This window comes from Solanum tuberosum, unplaced genomic scaffold (assembly GCF_000226075.1).
Source record: "Solanum tuberosum cultivar DM 1-3 516 R44 unplaced genomic scaffold, SolTub_3.0 scf00037, whole genome shotgun sequence".
In the NCBI taxonomy this organism is placed as follows: Eukaryota; Viridiplantae; Streptophyta; class Magnoliopsida; order Solanales; family Solanaceae; genus Solanum; species Solanum tuberosum.
Window position 1 is genome coordinate 917,947 of NW_006238961.1, and position 16,390 is coordinate 934,336.

At 31.5% G+C, this 16,390-nt stretch overlaps 1 protein-coding gene across 3 annotated transcripts; it reads left to right on the top strand.

Annotated features, from left to right (window-relative positions):
* Window positions 1–204: 204 nt before the first annotated feature.
* Window positions 205–5,689, top strand: LOC102598241 (protein Brevis radix-like 4). 3 transcript variants are annotated; one of them, XM_006342291.2, is made up of 6 exons: window positions 205–650; window positions 766–909; window positions 983–1,350; window positions 4,235–4,370; window positions 4,471–4,859; window positions 5,200–5,689. In XM_006342291.2, exons 2-6 carry the CDS (start codon window positions 790–792, stop codon window positions 5,279–5,281), a joined length of 1,095 nt encoding a protein of 364 aa, XP_006342353.1. In that variant the 5' UTR covers window positions 205–650; window positions 766–789; the 3' UTR covers window positions 5,282–5,689. The 3 variants fall into 3 exon arrangements, with proteins under 3 accessions (XP_006342353.1, XP_006342354.1, XP_006342352.1); XM_006342292.2 differs by having other exon boundaries at window positions 786–909; XM_006342290.2 differs by lacking the exon at window positions 205–650 and having other exon boundaries at window positions 657–909.
* Window positions 5,690–16,390: the final 10,701 nt, after the last annotated feature.

Sequence of the window (16,390 nt, forward strand, 5' to 3'; positions counted from 1 at the left end):
TATAATTTTTATACATGATATAAATTTAAATAAATTAAATTTTGAATACTTTTAAAAAATACATTTGGCAGGTCTGGCAACACCGATCCCTAAGTTGTACAACCTTTTCAAACTCAAAAATGATAAGGAGTATATATGTTGTGTGTCTAAATATTTTTCAAAAAAGAAAAAGTAAAAGCAAATAGAGACAAAGGTATTTCCAACTCTTTAAAGCAACACTAATAAATTCTTTCCAATTTCTTCATCTTCAATCTTCCAACTATCCATTGTTTCTCTACAATTAATTTCTCAACTCTCCATCAGTACTCCTAGTGAGACTCAAATCCTTCCCCGATTATTATTGTACTTCTTACCTTTGATATCTTGCATCGTTAGTTACTGTATTTCAATTATATTGTATTAGTTGTTAAGTTTTCTACGCTCTTTTCTTATGTTTTGTATTTAGATTTTACTACACTTGAATCGAAGATCTTTTGAAAACAGCTTCTCAACATCTAAGAAAGTAATAATAAAATTTGCGTATATTCTATCTTGTCCGGATGTGAGTTGTAAATTATTTTAGTTGACTGTTGCTTCAGGGGTGTGTTAATTAATGTATATAGTGCTACAGGAATCTCTTTGATGGCGCAATTTAAGGGAAGACATTAAAAGTGCGCCTTCCCTTCCCTCTCTTTCATTTTCCTTATTACCCACTTTCATATCTCTTCAGACTCCTACTCTCCTCTTCCCAATTTCTTCAATTATTCATTCATTAATTAATTTCAGAGAATTTGATATTGTATTAGCGAGATGCTTACGTGCATAGCTCGTTCGAAGCAATCGAGCGATGATTCCCTTGATCAACCTGAAAAATTCAATCCAAATGCTGTTCCGCCTAATAAACAATCTGTCAAAACACTTACTTCTCAGGTACTCATCATTGTTTTTCTATTTCTACCGAAAATGAAAAATTCTTAACTCATGACTTTTGACTTATTCGTAGATCAAGGACATGGCATTGAAAGCATCAGGAGCATACAAACAGTGTGGTCCATGTGCGACTCAGCCGTCGACTCTCAGAAAAAACGACTCCGACTCGTTGGATAAATTCCGGTGGTCTTATAAGAGAACAGGGAGTTCGAGTTCCAGCTCTACGGCTGGGAGGAAGGAGCTGGAAGCGAGGCTTAAGGGAATATCAAGCGGGGAAGTTACGCCGGTATCGGCGTCAGCTAGTGGCCGGAGAGCTGAACCGGTGGTGTTTGTTGAAGAAAGCGAGCCGAAAGAGTGGGTGGCTCAAGTCGAACCGGGTGTTCTAATCACTTTCGTTTCATTACCACGTGGCGGCAATGATCTTAAGCGGATTCGATTCAGGTATTCTTTTTCCCATTACTATAATCAGAAATTAATTACTTTGTTGAGTGGCGAACCATTACTTGCTAATTAATTTTGTTGTTTATTTTTTCTCTTTCATGGACACAACAACTTTATATTATAGCCGTCTATATATCTTATATATAGGTTACAAGATAGACTGTTAGTGGAATTTATTCACACTAGGGAAGTATTTCAGAATTTTGTCTTCCCCTTATTGGTTGGTAAACAACATATTTTGGAATTTCCTAAAGTTGTAAATAGTTGTTAAAAATGTGGTGTTTAGCTACTTTATAAGTAAAATATTAGGATACATTTCTTGACTATAGAAAGGAGAATACTAGGTGAAGTTGCTAAAAAAAAAATTACTTTACTTTTCCACATAAAAGATCATTACACAAGTTAAACTCCAATAGGTTGTTTGATTGATGGGATAAAAAATAAAAATTTAAAATTATTTTATCATATATTAAGTTATGGATTTTACTCTATCGTAACTATCTCATATATAAAGTGATATAACTAATCTCATACTCCCTCCGTCCCATTTTATGTGGCAACATTTCCTTTTTGGTCAGTCCCAAAAAGAATGTCACATTTCCTTATTTGGTAAGTATTTAAAGGTACAATTCCTCTTTTATCCTTGTTGGTCCCACTTAATATTGAAAAGAGTACTCCAATACATTTATTAGGAGAGAGAAAAATAAGTCTATTTTTTTAAGGGCAATTTGGTAAACATTTCAAAGTCTTTATCTATTTCTTAAACTCCGTGCCCGGTCAAATGTTGCCACATAAAATGGGACGGAGGGAGTAGAATATTTTTTGTTTATTCCATCCCACCAATCAAAATCACAACCCCTAATGTATAATCCTTGATGATACAATTTATTCATATTTTATCTTAGCTTGTATTTAAAATGTGCTAGTTGATCCTTGTATCCCTATGTGGTGGTGCTTCATTGATTCAATTTATTTTGACCGGACACAGAGTTCAAAAAATATGAAAAGCCTTTGCAATTCAATTCCGAAATTATGGAAAATATACTGAGCATCACTATGATTATATATCCAATTGTGGGTGGTGATTAAAGGTTTCTTTCAAACCCAAAGTATATGGTTATTGTCAAAATTGGCAACAGGTTATGGTCAAGAGCAATTAATTTGTGTTTGAGACAGTCGTTCCAAAAAGTTAAACCTGTGATTATTACCGAAAGAAAGCATGCTAAAAGTAAATTTTGACGCCCTACCCAAATGGAGTATCACTTTTATTAATCTCTGTTCATACGAAGAAATTAGTAGTAATTATGAAAGAAAAGAAGAAAATAAGATTCCTTTCAAATTAAAGTGATGAAAAAAAGAAAATGTTTGGTGGGTCTGTTTTGATTGTGTTGGCAAAAACCTTTTACTAATGTTGTCGTCTTGTCGGGTGTTGCTTACACCCTTTCATTTTCAATCTTGATCATCATTAATTCTTCCATTTTGTCATCTTGTAAGAAAGTTTTGTCTCTCAACACAAAATTGGAGTAGACTCTAAATTTGGCTTCTAATGGAGGGAACAACACTCTTGAGCTATCACATTCTTGTTTTGAATCGACATTACAATGTCAATAGTGACAAACATTTAGGCATGGAAAATCACTAGTACTACAAGAGTCTATGTTATGGTTCTAATAACTTGTAGTAGAGAGTGGGAGCCAAGACTTTTGCCATTCAATATTGTAGGCCTCACCTTAGTGCAACATCACAAGATTTGTGACAGTGTAATCTTCTCTTCATTTATATTTTTAATAACCGTGGTGTCTGCAGTGACAAAGTCAAGATTTTCATTAAGAAAATTTAAAATATAAAAAAGTAAACACACAAACTAACCAAAAGACGTTCAATATGTACATAACAAATAGTTTTTTGACGAAGGGGTTCATTGCCCCAAATTGGCTCTTCCCTTGGATGTCTAGGTCAACTTACGTGCACCTCATTTAATTTCACAGGACCTCACACCAATATTATGTCCATCAAAATTAGGACAGATAGAAAGAAATCATCTAGTGTTTTTTTGTGTCAGTTGGGATTTGAACCTAAAACTAGAGTCTAACCTTCCTAATTATCATATACTATTATATAAAAATAAGAGTTGATCAATGATTGTTGAACAGTATTTGTTAATAATCTGTTGAATGGCCTGTAAGTCACTCACTATCCATTCCATCCCCGTGAAATAAAATTAATCATATTCTTGGTTGGTGAAGGGTAGGATGTGCTCTAAGCAAAGTCAAAGGCTGTGGCATTTTATATATATATAAAACCATGCATAAAGCCAGTTTTTGAGTTATTGGTCCCCTTGAATTATGAAAAAGCTTCTGTGAGTGGTAGGCCATCAAAACAAGACACTTCCGCCATAATATAATCTACTAATTAAATCACTTGCTATAATCTCTTTACATTTTGACCACCAGACTATGCCTAATTTTGTTTTTCTTTCTTTTCTTCCCACTTAATTCCCCATTTCTACCTTGTTAGTGTTACCGCACTTTTCACACAGATATTTGTATGACTATAAATCATCTCATCAAATTGTTACTATATAAAGAGATGTCATTCATTTTGAATTTGCCTAAACTCCATCACATAAATTGAAACATATGGAGTAATAATCTAAACATTCAGCTTAGCAGGTGCATTGCATGGTTTAACAAAGAAGTCCTGTTATCTCATATATATATATGTTCACTTCACAACAATGTGGTTTAACAAAACTTTAAGAAAATGAAATAAGGAGGAGCTCATGTATGTGGTATTAAAGGAAAAATAGTTGCATCTTCCAAATTAAGGATCGATAAAGCCAAATTTAATTTCTGACTTGTGGTTTCTTAATTTGTTATAATAGTCGAGAAATGTTTAATAAATACCAAGCTCAAAGGTGGTGGTCAGAGAATTGTGAGAAGGTAATGGAGCTTTATAATGTGCAAAGGTTGAATCGTCAAGCTTTTCCCCTTCCAACACCTCCAAGATCCGAAGACGGGGTGGGTACCCCCTTATCTCCTACTTTATGGTGTTTACATATATATATATATATATTTGTCTTTATCATGAATATACATATTCTTGATTATTCTTTTATAGAGTTCAAAAATCGAATCGATTGAAGACAGTCCTGTGACACCCCCGCTGACTAAAGAACGACTACCACATACTTTGTTCCGTCCAATGTATTCATCTTCAGATTCTCTTGAACTACAATCAACCCATTCTCGCTATAATTATGACTCTTGTGGTGTCTCCTCAACTCCAAAACTCTCAAGCATCAGTGGAACAAAGACAGAGATATCATCAATGGATCATGCCTCTATGAGGACTAGCACATCAAGAGATGCAGATCGCTCTGGAGAGCTATCTATCAGCAATGCCAGTGATCTTGAAACTGAATGGGTTGAGCAAGATGAGCCTGGGGTTTACATCACTATACAAGCACTACCAGATGGCAGACGAGAACTCAAACGTGTCAGATTCAGGTTAGTTTCATCTCATGATCAGTTAGCACAATTATGAATGACCTAAGGACATATATGTATGTATATATATAGACCTACCTACCTAGTTATGCAGGTGGACCTATAAAAACACTCAAAATGCTATTATTACAGTTGCACTCTGTCCATTTTCATAATTAGTGCTAGAGCATATTCTCATTTGTCTTTATGGTTTTCATCATAATGTGCTTGATGAAGTGTTACTGTATTAGTAAGAAGAACGCGTAAAGAGAGAATTAATCTTTGAGCTACTTCTGCCTCTCTTCATTTGTATGATCTTTATGATTGAGGCTGATATATAACCTTATACATGTCAACGCAGCCGAGAAAAATTTGGAGAAGTGCATGCCAGGTTATGGTGGGAAGAGAATCGTGCTAGGATACACAAACAATACCTGGGATGATCGATAACGCTTATTGCAAATATCCCCTACATTTCCTGTTGATTGCCAATTAAGGAGGTGTTGCACTTCTTTGGCAATGCTCATACTATTCATTTATTATATGTGGAGCCAGAGATTAGTATAAGAGAGGCAGGCAATATACAAAGAAGAATCTAAGCTTTGTTACCTTTGTGAACAACCATCTAGGTTGTTGACATGTTCTTTCTTTCTTTCTTTGTTTTTGTTTAATTTCCATTGTCTAAATTATTCTAAGTAAAAGGGGGGAAGGGGTTGAAGAAACTAAAATATTTCTTTGGGTATAAGATTTTAAGGGTTGAGAATTTTGATGTTGATTCCAAAAAGAAGAAGAGATTTTGATGTTGGCTATGCAAAAATGTTAATATTCAAAAGGAAAGTCTCTTCTCTGTTTGCAACCTGTCCTAGCTCAACTTTGCTTCCTTTCTTCTGTTTTAAACTTATGTTTGTTGCACACTGATACATAGTCCATGAGAATTCTCTCAATGCTACTCTTTTTTACTGGGAGTAGGGGTGTACAAAACCGAATAAAAAATCAAATCAAATCGCAAATTGAGTCAAATTGGAAAAAAAACCCGATTAATGGTTTGGTATTGGAAAAAAAAACAGACTATACTTGGGTTGGTTTAGTATTGGAAAAAAAATCCGACTATACTTGGGTTGGTTTGGTTTTAACATAAAAATGTCAACTCGAGACCAAACCAACACGACATTATATATATAATTTTAAAATTTATTTTATACAAAAAAGTATGATGTAATTTCTAAATTAATAGTACTTATATGTTTTCATAATTTTTATCTTTTAACATATTTTTTAAAGTTTTTTGAGACTTAATTTTGAATGGTCCAATAAAGGTTATAATCCATAGATATTAGTAGCTCTAATAAAGCTCAAGTCAAAAATCGAATCAATTCTAGTGCTAACAAGAAAAAATTTAATTCAACACTAAGAATGACAATAATGTTGAATATTTGTTCTTTAGTTTTACATTGGTTTAGACATTTAAAATAGGGATAAGGCACAAGTACCCCCTATACTATGATCGAAATCTCAGGCACACACTTAAACTTAACTAGGGTCTTATTACCCCCTAAACTAATTTAAAATGGAATAAATACACCACAAACGCTAACATGGAATAGAGAGTGTGCACACTCTCCTGAAGGCAAGTGATGAGTGCACAAATTGGACACATATCATTTTTTGATTGGTAACTTTATAATTAGTTAGTACACATATTTTTTATATTAAAACTTATATATATTTAGTTATTTTTATTTCTTTCTTTGTAAAATACTTATTATAATTTCTTTCTCAATTTAAACTTTTTTTTAATCAATTTATTATCTCTTTACTTTTAATTATTTTAAAAAAATTATGTGTATTTTTTAAAAAATAATAATTAATAGTGTCCTTTAATTTTAACGTTTTAATTTTTTTATTGTTTTATTTGATTTTCTTCACTTATTTTGATATTCGTTCAAAATTAACTTATTTTAAATAAAAGACATTTGGAATTAAATCTGAAATCAAATCAAAATGAAAGACAAAGAAAATGAAATCAATAGAAAAATAAAAGAGAAAAAACAATGAATGAAAGGTAAAAAAAAAGTTTTGATACAAGATAAAAAAAAAAGGTGTACTAACTTAATTTAAATACAAGATAAAGAAAATAAGAATATTTTTGGAAAAAAAATTATAAATTTTTTTTTGTTAAAAAAAAGATTAATTTTTTTAAAAAAATAAAAATTAATATTTACGCACGTGGCAGGCGAGTGTGTAAAAACACAACCAACTTGGGTGGTTGAAGGTGCCACATCAGCACAAAAATACGAGAAAATGAGTTCAGGAGGGGGGGGGGGTAATAGGACCCTGATTAAGTTTAGGTTTGTCTTTTGTCATAGTGTAGGGGGTACTTGTGCCTTATCCAATATATATTTTATACGATTTCATTATTTATTTTTTAATGAATATTTTAGTGTCATCACTCATATCATATTTTGTGTTATTTTCTTAAGAACACCTTAGATAGTTGTATTTTGATTGGACTAAAAAAATATTTGGACTACAAGTTAATTATATGTTTGTATGAATACTTTATCAGAAAAATCCAAAAAAAACTCAAGGTTTATTCGTTTGGTTTGATTTAAAAATTCGACACAAATAATTTGGTTTGGTATTTGAAAAACCCGAACCAACCCGAAAAAACTTGAGGTTGAAAAGTTTGGTTTGATTTATAAATTTAAAAATTTGACACAAATAATTTGATTTGATATTTGAAAAACCTGAACCAATCCGGTCATGTACACCCCTAACTAGGAGATTAGCGAGTCTGTAAAATATGTATTTGTAGATCTTTTTTGGTTTGCTAAACACATGAATTTCTAAGTCATGCAGCAAACCTTGTCTATTTCTCCAAAAAAAATTTATATTGACAGGTAAAAAATCTTGTTACTGTCAATTTATTGAGTTGTCACGACCTGAAATTCTATTAAGTCGTGAGAGTGCTCGCCACTCTCGTAGGTGAACTATGTTCCTTTATTAACTTTTTTAACGGTATACTATATGGAATAAAAAAAATCAATCTAAAACAACCCCCAAAACTAATAACATTAGTACACGAGCATCTACGAATACAAATCAAGTTTGAAAGAGCTAATACAACTGTTTGGAAGAAAAAACAAAAAGAAGGGAAATAAAGGAGTTTCTAGAATGTAGTGCTACCGAAGAGAAACATAGCTCAGTCTGAACTAAGCATGGCAGCGGAACCGGGAGGTGCCGGTATCGGTACCGTTCTGGCAGGCTCCGGTGAGGTCCGTTACGATGGGGAACCGGGAGGGGTAACGGGACGGAAACCGGGTTTTGCCGGTTAGTCCCGGTCCGGAAAGTGCCGGTCCGAACCGGTTCCGGTCCGGTTCAAGTCAAGGAATTTTTATTTTTTTAAAATTAAATTGTAATATAGTCGTTGGGTAACGGGTATTGGTCCCCACCAAACGGCTATTTCACCCACTAACCCCCAAACACCCCTACCTCCCCCCCCCCTCCCCCTCCAAGTCTTTTTTTAATACCCTAAACTTTTAAATTTTACATTTTTATCCTATTTTTTAACTATAAATACCCCCAATCTTTCATTATTTTTACTCACAAATACTCTTCATCTTCTACGCTCTCAACTCTCAAGTCTCTAATCTCTTATTCTCTTTTAAATTACAAATTATATTAATTTGAAAGATTTAGTGGATTACTAGTTTGGTCTTTGGAGCTTCAAAATTCAACTCTCATCTATCAATTTTCGGCTTTCGGTCATACACGTCTACTTTTTTAAGTAGACATTTGGTACATTCATTCCAACTCACTTCTTTTTGCATTTAATTTCCGTATTATATATAATTTACTTATTTAGTTATTTATTTATTTGCATTTAATTATTTATTTATTTAGTGAGTAATTAGTCTCTAGTCTCTACTTATTTAGTTATTTATTTGTTTGTCATACATTTTCGTATTATATATAATTTACTCACTTTTCATATTTTAATATGGATTCCGGTAAAAAAAAATATTGGCAAAGGTAAAACAACTATATATGATTCGGTCACTAATTTATTTACCTCAAATTCCAAGAAAAATAAAAAAATCGGTAGTTCTCCTAAATCTAAAACTAGACAAGTAACACAAGTAAAAATAAATACGGAAGATTTTACGCATGCTGATAGAACTGTTTTTAATATTGATAGTAATATTGGATTGGATCCTTATCATGAATCTTTACAAAGAAGGTTTGGTAATTTTGATGAAGAATTAGATGAAGAAATAGAACATGATAATGTTAATGATGATATTGATACTTTTGATGATGATGATGATGAAACAGAGCCAATTACGGCTACTACTCCCACTCCCAGTCCCAGTCCCGCTCCCTTTCGTTGTCCTGCTCCCATTCCCCCCATACATCCTAGGCCTAAGGTAGAACGTGCTAAAAAATCAGTTGTGTGGCAATTTATGACTCAGAGTGAAGATAAAACACAAGCTATTTGTAATAAATGTAAACATAGAATGAATCATAAAACTATGGAAAAACAGGGTGGGACGGGACATTTGAGTAATCATTTAATGGGATATTGTAAAAATGAATTTTTGCATGCTGAAGCTAAAAAGAATGGTACCACCCTTCCTAGTGCAACTGTAGGAGTAGGGGGCTCTAATATGGTCCAAACGCAATTAAATTCTTCTAATGTTTCTAGCCCTAGTACACAATGCTCATATAGTAGAGAAAAAGATCTTGAAGAATTAACTAAAATGATTGTTGTTATTGGCTTGCCTTTTAGTTTTGCTGAAAATCTAGGTTTATTATTCATTATATACAAATTGTGTATAATCCACATTTTAAAGGGTTTACAAGAAATACAATTAAAAAGGCTATCTTTGATTATCAAGCTCAACATTTTCAATATCTTCGTTGTTTATTTTATTATAATACTTGTAAAATAGCTATTACTTCTGATATGAGTTGTAGTGTAAATGGTAATGATTATTTCACTATTAGCGCACATTGATCGATGAAAATTGGATTATGCAAAAAAGAATTTTAGGTTATAAATATTGTGAAATGCATAAAACCAGTAGTTACATAGCTCAAACTATTGTAGATGTTTTACAAAACTATGAAATTTGTGATAAAATAATTAGTGTTACCTTAGATAATGCTTCTAATAATACATCTGTTGTTGAAATACTACAACCGACTTTTTACCCTATTTATATTGATGGTTTTCATATTAGGTGTGTTGCACACATATATAATTTGATTGTTAGAGATGGTATATCAATGCATAATGATGGTTGCATAAAATGTGAAACTGCACGTCATTTTATTTTTAAATGTCAAGTTAAGTCTAGACATAGAGAATTTGAAAATCGTTATCGTGAATTTAATCTTCCACCTAGAAAAAATCCAAAATCAGTGTGTACTAGATGAAATTCTTTATTTGAAAAGCTTCAAGTCGCTTATGAATATAGAAAACCTTTACAAATGGTTTGGAATGCTCATAATTCAAATGTGAACTATAGGCTTGATGAAAATGATTGGAATGACGTAAAAGAACTTAAAAAATATTTAAAAGTTTTTTATTTAGGTACAAAAAAATTTCTGGACTTTATTATCCAACTATTTGCTCTGTTTTACCAAATATTTGTGCTATTTCTAGTAAATTTTATAAATTCAAAAATAAACCAAGATTTGAAAATTCTGTTAAGAAGATGATTGAAAATTTTAAAATATTTTTTCCTATTCCTCAAATTTATTTAACTGCTTGTTTGTTAAACCCACATTACAAAGATGTAGGTGCAGCACGAATGGTTGATAAAATAATATTTCAATTTAGATATTCAAGATTTTGAAACACCTAGTTGTCAAGAAGTTAAAGATAGTATAAAAATTAGAAGCTAGAAAATTGCATGACTTGTATAATTCTAATAGAAGAAATGTAGTATGTAATGAAGAACCGAAAAGTTCTAGGTGTAGATATAATGAAGATGATATTGATGATATTCTAGATGGTTATCTTGAACTCTCTCATAATGATAAAAATGATTTTTTGATGCATATATTAATCAAAATACGGAAATTATTAAGGATTCACAAGGTTTACCTGATCTTCTAGTATTGGTGGAGCAATCGCGGCAAGGAATTTCCAAAACTTCAACCGGTGGCTCGAGATGTGTTAGCTATTCAAGCATCTTCAGTAGCTTCGGAAGGCGCTTTTAGTGCAGCAAGATTTCAAATTTGGAGAGCATAGATATTCATTAGCAGCAGATAGCTTGGAGATATCGGTACTATTTAGAGATTTGATTAATGGCGAGAGAAGGAGTTATGAGGGTCCAACTTTACCTACCAAATTTGAAAATGATATTGATGAAATGTTGCAATATTTTAGTGATGACGGCATTGATGGATTGGAGGAACTAGTCGATCAACCAATTCCAAATCATGTTACTAAAGAAATGTTAAATGATTTAAGAAAAGATTATTGGCTTGGTGGCATGAACTATTAGTATGAGTATGATAATTCGAGGTCTAATTAAAACAGAACCCTTCCTAGAAGGTGGCTGTGTAGATTAGGTCCTCTAATTCTCTACTAATATTTTGTAACTCAAATTGTACTATTTAATTAATATTAATAAAACTAATAGGTTATTCGCCTTAATTTTTTTTTATTATTGTCTTCAATTTTAATACAGTCTTTTTTAATTATATTTTCAATTTTCAAATGACAAAGTTATAAAATAGGAACTTTTAAACTTCCTTTTAAAGTTTGAAATTTAATCTTTTCAAACTTTTAAAGTTTGAAATTTAAACTTTTAACTTTTAAAGTTTGAAATTTAAATTTTAAACTTTTAAAGTTTGAACAATTTAAAATTTTATACTTTTAAAAGTTTGAAAGTTTGTATTTAAAACTTTAAACTTTTAAAGTTTGAAATTTAAACTTTTAAACTTTAAAAGTTTGAATATAAACTTTTAACCTTTTAAAGTTTAAAAGTTTGTATTTTGAACTTTAAAAATTTAAATTTCAAACTTTAAAAGTATAAAAGTTTTAATAATTGATTAATTTTCCTAATTTTTTAATTTTAATAATTAATATATATTTTTTAAAATAGTCGTTATCCCGGTCACCGGTCCAGTCCAATCCCGGTACTGTACCGGTCCGGGACGGAAAACAACTATATTTTTGGAACTACCGATTCCGGTTCCTTTCCGCCAATTGGACCCCAGTTCCGGTCCGGTAGGTCCATTACTGGTACCGCTGCTAGACTTAGTCTGAACTCTAAACAACAACAAATCTCAAAATGCATAGCAAACTCAAGTACCACAAGATCCTAGATCAAGATCCTGCATGCAACAAGTATAGAGTGAGTACAAAAAATATGTGCACTCAACAAGTTTTAATTATTGAATCTCTCTAGAAGTGACGACAAAATATAATTATAATGGTTCATCTTTTACAAAATAAATATTAATATATACCATATCACAAATTATCACTAAAGAAAATTTGTAGAATAGTATCAACACAATAAAGCACATATTATCCGAAATCAGCTACACCATTGATGGTATCGCAATATGCATCAATATAGTCACCCACATCAGCTACACTACTAAAATGTCACAATATACCTAAAATGTACCAAGTAAATCAATACTATAATCATCTCAACACTTGACCACTCAATCAATATGATGCAATAGAAATGAAATGTAATATACTGACCAAAATCTATATACACTCGCTTTCTCTATCTGATAGCCGGAAGTCATAAGAGACTCGCAAGGTCCACATACGCATCATGTATTGTAAAAGACTACTAAAAATGATTTTGATGTAGCTAGTATCATGTGCTAGATAACTTCTTACTAAAAAAAATCTTGAATGACCTTTACCATAATTTATTCTTCTACTTCCACAATGTCCATTGTGCATGCATGTCATGTTTATGTCAAGCTATCACATTAGCAGTGTGAAAAAGTTAAAGATGATATTTTGCAATATCATATATTAGTCTCTAGAATAGTCTAGTGTTAAATTTAGGATAAGCATCTATAGAAATATCTAGGTATTCTAGAGTAGAAGATAAAGTTACTAGAATTTTCTTTTAGATATTCTAGAGATGATACTTGTAGAATATCATAGAATGGTCTAGGTCTTGTAGTATCTAGAACCATCCATAGATAAGTATAAATAGGGGATTGTCTTGTATATATGTATATAACCCAAGAACAACTTTAATCAAAGAGTGTTCTTCTATAACAAAGTTCTCTTATTCAAAATATTCCTTCTCCTTTCTAACTTCCTCTTCCTTTAGTTGAATCTTCCGATCTTAGTTAACGATCTTGGGCTAGTAGAGATTTCCAATTATACTTTTTTTCTTTATTCTCCACATGGTATCAGAGTCATAGTCATACGTTGGCTTTTGGATTTTATTCAAGATCGGGTTAGTGGTTGATTCAAGTGGTTTGTCCAAATGGATTTAGGCGGCCGTGGTAACGGACTGGGGGTGGAGTTGTTGAATCAGTCTAATTACAAGTATGGAAAACATGTATGAAATCATACCTTGTGGGAGATGATTTGTGGGATGTTGTTGATGGGAGTAACACAAGGTATGATTCTATACATGTTTTCCATATCTTGTAATTGGATTGATTCAGCAACTCCATCCCCAGTCCATTACCATGACCGCATAAATACATTTGGACAAACCAGTTGAATCAATCACTAACCCAATCTTGAATAAAAGCCAAAAGTCAACGTATGACTATGACTATGATACCATGTAGAGAATAGTAGAAGAAAAGTATAATCGGAAAACCTCTCCTAGCCCAAGATCGTTAACTAAGATCAGAAGATTCAACTAAAGGAAGAGGAAGCTAGAAAGGACAAAGAATATTTTGAATAAGAGAACTTTGTTATAGAAGAACACTATTTGATTGTGGTTGTTCTTGAGTTGTATACAAATGTACTAGACCATCCCTTATTTATAATTATCTATGGATGGTTCTAGTTACTACAAGATCTAGACCATTCTATGATATTCTACAAATTTCATCTCTAGAATATTTATAAGAACTTTATCTTCTACTCTAGAATACCTAGATATTTCTATAAGTTGTTTATCCTTAATATAACACTAGACTATTCTAGAGACTAATATATGATATTGCAAAAAATCATTTTTAACTTTTTCACAAGCGCATGATTTAAATTACTGCACAAACATTCAAACAAATCCAAATAAATTTATCATGAGATTAAGTGAAGAATAAAATTAAGTATATATAATATATAAGTTTCAATTCAACCAATCATATCACAATTCACGAAAATATATTTTAAATAGCACTATAAATAATAAGTCTCAAATAAAAGTTTTTTGTAAAACGATTGAAAGTATGACTCAAATGACTTGTCTATGAAGCCTTTAATATTTAAATATAGGTGTCGGGATAAGACTCATGTCTACCTGAATACTCTACTAGCAATGTCTAATAGACTCTAAATAAATTGGATGAACTGAGCCTTTCGAACACAAGAAGGTCTCACCAATGTGGATGGAAAAAGATCCTTATGAAACGTCTATTGTCAATCTTGGGTACTTGAATTTGAATCATATAAAGATATAGCGTCAAATGACATTAATACATCAAATGTACAAAATGTAAAATAGTTGAAAGAAATAACTTGCTAAACTAAATATACTGAACTGAAAGAGTAAATCTGAAGATAGTTTGTAAAATAGGATCATGCATGTGTAATTTAATAACCAAGCTTTACAACTGAATATGTATGCAATGATAACAAATGCTGGAAATAATATATTTTAATTTTCTTGGAAGTTTCTCTAACCGACAACCATAACGTGAGCCTCATGATGATACAACATTTTGCTCACATTATCAGATTCATCCTATACTTTGTTAGGGTAAATGACAAACTTAACTAATGAATTCAAATCTCTAAGCCCTTACCAGGGGATTACTGAGAGGTTTCCTGAATCAACGACATGATCATATCCTATGTTGGTAGCGCCGTTTTGGGGTTTGAATAATCTGAACCCTCCGCTAACTCGATGCCACTCCTAATAACATGCACTCTGCTCAATGACTGAAAATGATGTCCCACTTTAGGATTTTTTTTTTCTTTTTGAAAAATTGATACTTTGTATCTATGCTCAATAATAGTGATTCATAACTAAATTGAACTAAACTTTAAAAACTTGACTATGCTTTCTTTAAAACTTAACAAGATTTCTTTAAGAACTATTTGTGTTGTCTTTCTAAAAATATGCATCTTGATGCAAAATATACTTTTTAAAAAACTCTTCTTAGAATACTTCTTTACAATCTTGAAATATACTTTACTCATCAGACTTTTGGCTAAGATCCCGAGCTTTAATCTTACTAACTGAAATTGTAGATGTAGCGTGTGAGGAAGAACTTTGTTCCTCACTATTATATCTGTACATACCTAAAAATAAAAAGTTCTTCAGAGAAACTTGAAACCCTAGGTTTTACTATTCTTGAGTCTTGCGCTGAGTTTATAACGACCTGTTTCATCGTATTTCAAAAGGTACCTCATATAGAACCCCAATTTTTTAAAAATACTCTGCTAATTTAAATTGGAAAGACACGATAAAAATTCATAATGTAAATTTGATTTAGGCTGACATCATCCCACCATAACGGTTGTCTAGTTGATTTAGCGGGGCTAACAAGATCAGAACCTAGAAAATATGGATTTTATAATTTGACTCCTCCTCTTTAGTAGTAAACAAGATGATGATTACTCCAAAAACCCTCCTAGAAATAATGGAGAGGAATAATTCCTACGTGAATGGTGTCAAAATCCATGGATTCTACACCTATTTTCGTTAGAATTCGCCCTACGGAGCCAAAAATCCACGTTCAGATCTTCAGGAGTTGCTGAACATTCAGGTAGGCTAGGCTTAATTGAATAGTTGAATCTATCTCTAAATGCATAATTTATTGTAGATTTACGGGAGATTTCATCCAATGATTTTCGGGTATAGAGCCTGGATGATTATATGTGTTGATTGTTATGCTGTAATTTTATAATCTTTAAAAAAATCACCTTTTAAATGTTTAAGTATAAAACATTTTAAGAAAAATACTTAGCAAAGAGTTGCCACTTAATTTTTTTAAAGAAATTAAGAAAACTTATAATTTTTAAAGATTTAAACAGAAAATATCATTTGAAAATACCAAAGAGGGTTCGGGGTTCAATTTACACTTCGAGAAGGGTTTAAGCATTTGAAGTGTCCCCTAACATACGGTTGACCTGCGACTTGACTAAAATATATTTGACTATTTTTAGGAAAATAATGATTTAACATAAAAAATAATAACTTACAATATTTGATTAATTTAGAGAAAAATAATTAAATAAATGACGCATTTTTCTATTTTTATTTTTATTTTTTAGAGAAAGGGACCAAAATGAATTAGAGACAAGTAATTAGAATTTTAACGAAACTAAATTAATTGGTTTCTATTTGAGTCATTTTTTGGTTTATGAA